Source organism: Hippocampus bargibanti, linkage group LG17, assembly GCF_051943395.1.
Source record: "Hippocampus bargibanti isolate YZ-2025 linkage group LG17, ASM5194339v1, whole genome shotgun sequence".
Taxonomy (NCBI): Eukaryota; Metazoa; Chordata; class Actinopteri; order Syngnathiformes; family Syngnathidae; genus Hippocampus; species Hippocampus bargibanti.
This window is the reverse complement of record NC_142750.1, coordinates 107,128-116,128: the sequence shown is the minus strand read 5'-3', so window position 1 is coordinate 116,128 and position 9,001 is coordinate 107,128. Positions and strand designations below refer to the sequence as shown.

At 56.6% G+C, this 9,001-nt stretch overlaps 2 protein-coding genes across 5 annotated transcripts; one reads left to right on the top strand and one right to left on the bottom strand.

Moving 5' to 3' along the window:
* Window positions 1–142: 142 nt before the first annotated feature.
* Window positions 143–2,001, bottom strand: LOC148885023 (uncharacterized). Of its 2 annotated transcripts, XM_089019202.1 has the most exons (3): window positions 1,548–2,001; window positions 1,360–1,476; window positions 143–1,290 (listed from the first exon to the last, which is right to left on the bottom strand). In XM_089019202.1, exons 1-3 carry the CDS (start codon window positions 1,995–1,997, stop codon window positions 670–672), a joined length of 1,188 nt encoding a protein of 395 aa, XP_088875328.1. In that variant the 5' UTR covers window positions 1,998–2,001; the 3' UTR covers window positions 143–669. The 2 variants fall into 2 exon arrangements, with proteins under 2 accessions (XP_088875328.1, XP_088875327.1); XM_089019201.1 differs by having other exon boundaries at window positions 143–1,476.
* A 460-nt stretch (window positions 2,002–2,461) lies between these two features.
* Window positions 2,462–5,493, top strand: rnps1 (RNA binding protein S1, serine-rich domain). Of its 3 annotated transcripts, none has more exons than XM_089019205.1 (7): window positions 2,462–2,592; window positions 3,522–3,665; window positions 3,970–4,128; window positions 4,200–4,323; window positions 4,618–4,771; window positions 4,839–4,983; window positions 5,166–5,493. In XM_089019205.1, coding segments are annotated over exons 1-7 (834 nt in total). In that variant the 5' UTR covers window positions 2,462–2,590; the 3' UTR covers window positions 5,272–5,493. The 3 variants fall into 3 exon arrangements, with proteins under 3 accessions (XP_088875331.1, XP_088875330.1, XP_088875329.1); XM_089019204.1 differs by having other exon boundaries at window positions 3,967–4,128; XM_089019203.1 differs by having other exon boundaries at window positions 3,943–4,128.
* Window positions 5,494–9,001: the final 3,508 nt, after the last annotated feature.

Here is a 9,001-nt window from a genome sequence, read left to right as displayed (position 1 = left end):
CCTGACACACACACACACACACACACTTTTGACCCTGCAAATGACACGAAAGCTGATTGACACGATGCATGGTAATGTCATGTCTCAATTTTGTTAAGACCTTACAAGTCAGAAAGCAACAGGTGTCAGTTAAACTGCCATCACAAATGTCAATAAAGGGGCTTTATTATACGGTGCAGTGTATTTCTTTCATTACAATACAATAGCACATTTATTATACATAGAGTAAGGTACGTTGTGTGTAGTCTTAAGGCTTATTTAGTTGAAAAGTATATTTTATGGAAAACTGGGAGGGGATTATTGCCATTTTAATGGTTTCCTATGGGAATTTGTTTGTTTTGTGATACACACTTTTTGGCTGACACACTCTGTCTGGGAAGCAATTAAGTTTGTAAGCTGAGGTCTCACTGTACATCTCAGTCTGCTGGCATTCTGGTAATTTTTTCCTATGCTTACAAGGTCTTGTTTTTCCATCCTTTCAAATTGCTTCAGTGGACTGCAAATGTCCCCATTGTCTTGTGATTCTGATGTCCCCCCACGTCTGATCAGCTCACAGGTGCGTCTCTTTCTCGGAGCCCTCGTTCATGTCCAATTGACGGACGTCAACATGGCCAGCGAGAAAAAAATCAATCCGGAGGAAAGCTACGACGGACGGCCGAGGCGCCGCCATCAGTCTAGGGCGCTTCCACCTTGACAATGTCGAGGTGGCGCTCCGGCGGCGTCGGGGCGGCTCGCCCGGAAATGCGCCGCCTCGCCCGACAGACGCGAGCGGTTGTACGCGGGCACGTACAACCGGGTGTAGACCGCCGAGAGGGTCTGGCAGTTTGGCCGGGCGGACGCGCCCACGTAGGCCGGCCGCGTCTGCATCCGCGTCCGCGGGGGGGAAGTGCCGGCGAGCTCGCGGTCGCCCGCGCCGCTCCGCACTTTCAAGGCCTGGACGGGTTCCGGGAACGCCGCTTGCCGTTCGAAGGAGTGGGAGGTGGCGGGCGGGCGGCAAGGGGAGGGGCTGCGGTCGCCGCGAGGCCCCGCCCCGGCCGCCAGGCTCCGCAGGGTGCCGAGGATCCGCTTCTGGATGAGAGTCTGCCGGGCCTGCTCCCTGGCCAGGCGCCTCTGCTGCTCCGCCAGCATCTTGACCGCCAGGCCCAGGCCGCGCACCTCGCGGCCCAGCGTCCGGATGGGGTCCCGGGGGCCGCCGTCTCGGCCCGGCTCCCCCGCGGCGGTCGGGAACGCGGAAGGGTTAGCGAGCGGACGGCGTCGGGCGTGCGGGGAGCGCGCCGGCGCACCCGCCCTCTGCGGGACAAAATGGATGGAAAAGTGGAGCTGAGCATCCGATGCGCCCCACCCACATCGTTTCCTCACCTTTCCCGCGCTCACGTCATAATGCGTCGCCGCCGCCGCTGCCGCCGCTTGCTGTGACGTGGCGGCCGCTTGGGGACTCGGGACATTTGCCTGCTCTCTCCTCAACGACGACGTGACCTGGCGGAGTGAAATCAAAAGCATTTGAGAGGCGTCGCCGCGGCGACGGGCAAGAAGGCCAAGAAGGAGACCTTCATCTTGCGCATCAGCGCTTTCTCCAAAATGCGCTTCCGGGCCGCCAGCGTCGAGCTGGCGGCGGGGGAGGGCGCGGCTCTCCTCCCGGCGAAGGCCGTCGCGCCGGCCGCTGCGAGAGACGTGACGCTCACGATCTGGATGTCGTCGTCGTCCGCACGCGTTTGGCTCTCAGCGCCGTTTTCCCCGCTGCCCTCCTCCGCCGGCAGCGGGACGGCGCTCCAGCTCTCCCGCGGGCCGCCGACCGCATTTGGCGGGCCGTTCCCCGCCTCGGAGGGCCCGAGCCGGCCCGTTCGCCTGCCTTGGAAGCCCCGAAGAAACAGGTAGATGGCCTGCGCCGACACCTTGATGTTCTCCAGCTCCAGCACCGCCTGGATCTTGCGGAAACTCAGACCGGCTTCCCTCAGCTCCACCACTTGACGCTTGGCGGCGTCGTCCAGGCGACCCATCTGCGCCAAGGGCGGCGTTGGTCTTCTACTGGACGAGGAGATGAATCGACTGACTTTTTGGCTCACCGCGGGCGGGAATCTTCAAGCCGCACTTTGGCAATCGCGGATGTGGAAGGGAAGGAAGAGCTCGCAACCACTTCGTTGATTGCAATGAAGAGTTGAGGGTAAGAACATCGGGACAAACCAAAATGACGAGGCTCCGCTCCGCAAAAACACAAAATAGTCGCTCGCACAAGCACGCCGAAGAAGAGCCGACGCGTCTTCTCCGCTCCGAACGGCTTCGCGTCCAAACGTGCAGCGAACACCGAAGCAAAACGACGCCTCTGCCACGACAAATATTGACACGAGGTAACCTGCTCACCCAATGAAGGTTAAAAAAACGCACTCCGTGACATTCGAGACGAGTCCGCTTCAAAATCGCTCCGGCGACAAGTACGCCTTTCCTTTTTGTCATCGAGGAGCGCACGAATCAACAAATCGGGCGTAAGCGGCGCTCACGTAGTGACGCCGTCGCCTACCCGTGTCGTCATCAACAAGCGTCTCTTCGCGAGGCCCGTCGTCGCTCGGGACTGTACCGCCTGCGAGAAAGAAACATGTAAGTTGGCCGTTTTCTTCGCGGTTCGCTCTCGAGAACGCGATATGACTCGCTGCGTTTTATTGCACGCGACGACTTATCGCGAGGCGGAACGCTGTGCGTCTTCGTGACGGCGACCATTTTGGCGCATGAGCGAAAGGGAAAAAGGCTCCATGTTGGCCGCCCGCTCGCTTCAATCAATGGCGGATGGCGGCGTCTTTTTTTCCCTCCGCTGTGACAATGTCGTCTTTCAATTTATTACCGGCTGTTTGGTTTAAACGTAGCAACTCCGTCCTTTTGCTTTTCTAAATGCGGGTCGCTCACGTGTAGATTTTTTTACAACCTCTGCGGAATCGAAATTGTAAAAGGATTGACGCGCGTTGGGGAAGCTAGCATGCTAGCGGGTCCCCGCCCGGCTAAATGAATGGCGACATTTCGCTCTCCCGATTTTTTAAAAAAAGGAAGCGCTAAAATCACATTTCAACCGTAAAAAAACGGTCTATGTTACACGTCCGGCCGACTCTCTGCGGGACAAATGGATGGAAAGGTCGAGTCAATTTCTTGACATCCGAAAAGACGACTAACATATTCATCGAGGTGTAGGGATTTTTTGCACACTGTTTATTGTTGTTGATGAACGCGCACGGTCTAAAAGAAAGAAATAAAGACAAGAAATGCAGTCGGTTCTTTGACTTGGTCATGATGGACAGAAGCTGTCCTCCTTTTTCCCTGGGCAGTTTTCCCCCCGTTTTGTCACGATTATTTCGGTCGGTTCAAGCCCCGTTTGGAAAAAAAGGCTTTGTTCTTTCAGAGGGAGAATGAGAGCAAATCTCAGGAGGGGAAAGCAAACGTTTTTGTTTTTTTTTTGCATCCGTTCTGGAAAGGCCCAATCGCCAATCAATTGTGCTCCCGAATTGATTTCTGTGTGCGTGCGTGCGTCTGCACCGCAGGGCTCCGTCGCCAACCAAGCGAAAGGAAGAGGAGAAAAGCAAAGAGCGAGCCAAGGAAAAATCTGCCGGCAAGGACGGTGAAAAGGAGCGAGGCCGAGAGAAAGCCCGCAAACGCCGCAGCGCCTCCACTGGAAGCAGCAGCAGGTCTGAAGGCCACCCTGGCAAATTGCTTCTCCACTCGATCCGTTGAAAAACAGCCGCGCAATGGGAGTTTTGGGTTTTGGAGTTTCAGGTTTGCGAGCTTGCTTGTTTTGAAAGCGGCTCCTTCCACAGTACGTCGTCGCAGTGTAGGCCGAGGCGGCCGGGCGGACGCCGCCCGCTTAACGTTGGGGCGGCCGTCCCATAGGGGCGAGAGCGCGTCCGTTTTGGCACTTGCGACAATGAGTGCAAGTGCCAAACCTGGGCTGACTTTTGCAATCAGGTCCCGATCGAGCTCCTCTTCCAGCAGCAGCTCCGGTTCCAGCTCGGGCTCGTCCAGCGGCTCCAGCTCGTCGGGGAGCAGCCACTCGGGCTCGTCCACTTCCCGCTCCTCGTCCTCGTCCAGCTCCTCCGGCTCGCCCAGCCCCGGCCGCCGGCGCCACGACAACCGCCGCCGCTCCCGCTCGCCGTAAGCCCCGCCCTCCGGCCGCCGCTCGCTTTGCCCGGAGCCCGCCCGCCTCCACGGCTGTTGTCGCGCAGGTCCAAAACGCAGAAGAGGACGGAAGAAAAGGACAAGGACAAAGAGAAGGAGAGGAGGAAGAGAACCCCCAGCCCCAAACCCACCAAGGTTCACTTGGGGCGGCTCACCAGGAACGTCACCAAGGTGGGGCCGCCATTCCTCGCGCGCTGGCCGGCCAATGGCGGGCCTTCGTGCTTACAACAACAAACGTATGAATGATGCGGGCGGGGGAACTTTTTGAACAGAACAGCAAATGGCAAGCAACAATGTTGGATGCAGATCCATCCGTCCATCCCAAAATGTTAATGTTTTTCTTTTTTTTTGGGGGGGGGGGGGTCAGAAATGTTTGAATGCCATTCTCCTTGACTTGTGTTGGAAAGCCAACCGTTATTGAAATGTGAAATATGAAAGCTTTTCTTTCCCCCTTGTGGCGCGCAGGACCACATCCAGGAGATCTTTGCCACCTACGGCAAAATCAAGTCTGTGGAGATGCCGATGGAGAGGCAAGTCCCGCACATGTCCAAGGGCTTCGCTTACGTGGAATTTGAGAGCTCCGAGGAGGCCCAGAAGGCCCTCAAGTACATGGATGGCGGTAGGATACGGGGGTCATCGGGGGGGCGGACGAGAATTCTGGGACGTTTTCCAACCTGTGTCGGTAGGCCAAATTGACGGACAGGAGATCACGGCGGCCGCCGTGCTGCCCCAGAGGGTCCGTCTTCCGCCTCGCCGCCTTTCGCCGCCCCCTCGCCGGATGCCCCCGCCGCCGCCCATGTGGCGACGCAGCCCGCCCCGCATGAGGAGAAGGTTGGTCTTCCTCGCCCAACGTTGCTTTCCTTTCTGAGAAGAAAAAACAAACGACGATGACGCACAAGTGTTGAAAGGCACGCGCGCACCCTCTCAACTGTCATCCGGTTGAGCTCGCAATGCGAGCCGTGTGAGAAAAGGAGGTGCTTTGGCTGCCATTTTCTTTCTTTGTTTGATTTCAGGTCCCGCTCCCCGAGGAGGCGCTCGCCGGTTCGCCGCCGCTCTCGTTCGCGATCTCCCGGCCGCAGGCGTCACCGCTCTCGTTCCAGCTCAAACTCGTCCCGATGAAAACGTTTGGGGTTTTTTTTCCTCCCGCAAATCCCATTCAATTTGCTTTTTATGATTCCAAATTGACAACAAAAAAAAAAAACAACATTTTTCCCTCATGCATCTTGATTTGTATTTTGCTGTTCTTCAATTTTTTTTTGATTCAAGCCACACGAGCGGAGTTAGTTGGTGAGCCTTTTTTTAACGGTGCTGACTTGGAAAAATAAAAGTGGTGAAACATGAGCGGCGTCGTCTCGAGTTTGGTTTGTGGACGTCATTTCATGCGGTGGAAACTTTGTGGCACACTCTGGGAACCTTTTTGACGAGAGAGCCATCAAAGTCAAATATTTAGAAATGTTTCTCGGTGAGAGCCACGAACGCACGCACGTGATTTCAACAGAATGTATTCTTTCAAATAACTTTGTGGTCATACTGCCCATGAATCCAAATAGTTTTCCCTTCTCACGATTGGTAAAAAAAAAAAATCCAGCCTAACGATCGGAATGAAAGTCAACTTGGCGGGTCCATACGCGAAGCTACCGCTAACTAGCTTACGCACTGCTCATTAGCTTGCTTTCTGCTGCCTCGCGCAGAAGTACATTGACGCTAAGGTTAGCGTGGGGCTTGTCAAAGTGCCGCTGACTGTCAACTGTTTCCTTCGTGGTCTTGTTTCATTGCACATTACAATCACGGCAGAACTATTCTCTCCACAACGCTGAGTCCTTCCGTCCGTTCAAGGTCATTTTTTTCAACTCGTCTGGCTTATTTAAAAGGGGGCGTTGACTTTGGCTTTCTGCCAACTGCCGCCCAAAAAGCCAGAATATGAATTTAGTTTTATCGACGAGCCAGACCATCTGGTGAAAAGAGCCAAATATGGCTCGCCAGCCATCGGTTCCCGACACCCGACTAGTCACCGGTCGGAAGGGATCCATTTGCGAACTGCTGGTTTGCACTTGAAGCGTCCGAGGAGCAATTTTTTTCCCCGCGGTGATTGTGTGTCACGCACGAGGTCACCGTAGGGGGCGCCGTTGCTCGCCATGTCCTCGATTGGAAGTTCGAGGACGGCCAACGTGTGATTTCAACAAAGCTCCGGCAGAGGGCGACACGGGATCACCTTTAAAACAGCCGCCATTTCCTCTTCTTCCCTTAGTGTACTGTTTTTTGTTGTTGTTTTGACGACATTTCTTGGTCGTCGTGTCGAAGAAGAGAGCACGCTAGCTTTATATGATGTTGACCGAAAGCTAGCATGACTGAATTGTGTTGGGAGCGACTGACGAGACGCAGTCGGCCGCCTTTGGGCTGCGGCGAGTCTGCACGTCGCCTTTGCCCGACTGGCGACCAATTCCGGGCGTGGGATAGGCCTCGAACACCACGCCCGAGGGAGCTTTTTTGAAAGAGGCAAGCGGATTAGCTCGACTGGGCGTGGCGCGGTGCCGTTTGGGCCGCCGAGCGAGCGAGCGAGCGCATTCCAATTGGGCTCGCTGGATGAAGGCCGAGGAGTCGGAAGGTTTTGCCGGAGCGAGCGCTCCGGCCAAATCAGCCGTGAACCTCCGACCGACAGCTGAGATTGGTTCTGCTGGCCCGGGCAGCTGTCGCCGCGGCAACAGCTGGACGTTTAGGAGGGAAAGGCGTCAGGGCGACTCTGTGCTCACGGCTCATTTCAAAGCCACAAGGCGACTTGCGAGGCAAGGCCGCACTGGAGTGAAAAAAACGCCGCTGACCGGCGCTGCCCTGCGACCATTCGCTCCCGGAAGGGTCAGAAAAGGTCAAACTTTCTCTTTGCGCGCTCGCGAGTGGGCACAAACTGCAGTCGACGGGTGCGTGTGTGTATTTGTGGAGTTGTTGCAGTTGTGACAGCTGCGATGGCGGAGTGGAGGCGGCCCGCGCGATGGCAGGAGGTGCCAACAACACCAAGCGTCTCTTTATTTCCACATGGCGCACATCTGCGTGTGTGTCGTTCACTTGCATTTTGCACGCGTGTCTTTGTTGAGGCTCTCTCGAAGGTCCGACGCTGTTGCCAACGCCAACAATACAGACCTTTGTTTCATGGCGTCTATTGATTGGCTCGGACTCTTCCTTCACTTTGGCTTGAACGCTGTCAAAGTCAAGGCCCAGGGTACAAATCGACATTCATGATAGGTCAAAAACGCCTTAGTATGGATACATGCTGGTTTTTGGGGGGGGGCTTAAATCGCCTTACTTACTATAAAAGGCGGTTTTTCTTGAGGTTCAAAAAGGCCTTCGTATAGAGTGCATGGTCCGCTTGCTTTAATGGATCAACTAAATGCCCTTTCAGGGCAAATCTGCTCCTGGCCCAAAAAAAACGTCAAAAAGGGAACGTGACGGGCAGGTGAGGTCGCGACGAGGTCATCGGACAAAGCGCCAGGCTCGCCAGACGTTGTTGACGGGGTCGGGGGTCGAGTTGCCGCACGATTGCGCTCGCTTATTCGTGACGCAACAGGCGATCAAGGTCCCTCACAGCGCCTCTGAGGCCACGCCTTCCCGGGCCTACACCAAATGTTTCCAGGAAAGCGGCCTGGGGGTCAAACGCAGATCCTGGAAGCTCTCGGGGGGCTATCGGGAAGGGGGGGCCGGGTCACCCGCCAACCTCCTCTCAAGCTCGCCGAGGATCAGCATAGAAGCGCATCCGGTTTGGAAGAGGAGCCGCCCGTCCGGGACCCTCATCGACGGATGACCGCTGCGCCAAGCCGGGTGGGGTCCAGCGGATTCTCCCGGAATGGATCCAATTCCAGTGCTTTTCTTTGCTGGGTGGCTCCAGGTTTGAGGCTCGCACCAAAGAATTCCCAAATCCTGGGCCGCCGCCGCCCAAGGCCAAGCTGCAGAAAGCCCGCGTTGCTCCGGGAAGGCGCCGACGTTTGAGATGAGCGAAATGGAGTCCGGCGCTGGCGTGTAAGACGTGAAAAAGGGCCAGTCGCGAAAGTCCGGCCGCGCCGCATCACGGGCTGGCCAAAAGAGCAGTTGGCGCCGCCGTACGCACGCCGCGCAGACCGCCGCCGACGCTCGCGGAAAAAAAGTCACACCTGCGCGTATTCGCGGGCAAAGCGGACTCGGCGCGGTCCCACGGCTGCCGCCGTTGGTGGGCGCTCGGGGGGCCGTTGCCCAACCAGGGTCAGCGTCCGTCCCGCCTTGCAATTTTTGCTTGGGAACGCCGGTCGTTGCGCGCGGCGGCTTTCGTCTCCTCATCAGCTCGCAGGATTGAGCGTGATTGAGTTACGGCCGCGTGCTGCCATTGCGCTAACAGGGTTAAGAACGCTTCCGTGACAGCCTCGCGCCCTTTGCGATGAGCGCGGCACGCCCGTCAATGAAGACGGCAGTATGTCAGCATCGGGAGACCCCCTCCCAAAAATGAGGAAAAAATACCCACGCTAAATCGCCCCGATTAAATGCTCGCTAGCGTTTGCGTTATGTGCGATGACATTAATTTGAAGCCCCCCGCACGCTGACCGATGGCCGAGCTGCCGGTTTGCGGCTCACGACGGCGTCCGTTAGCATCGTGAATGAGAGAGCGAGAGATAGCAAAGTCAACTGGACGCAAAAGTGGCTCTCCTCCAACGGCAGGCGGACCGAACACAACTGCAACAACTCCCTTCAGGCGCCGCCGGAGCCGCCTTTTGGCTAATGACTCGCGAGGCCACGTTTAGGCTCACGTAACACGGTGACACTTCTTTTTGAGCAAAATAGAAAGAGACACGCCGATGCCACCCGTAAATGTCTTTGTGGCGAATGCAAT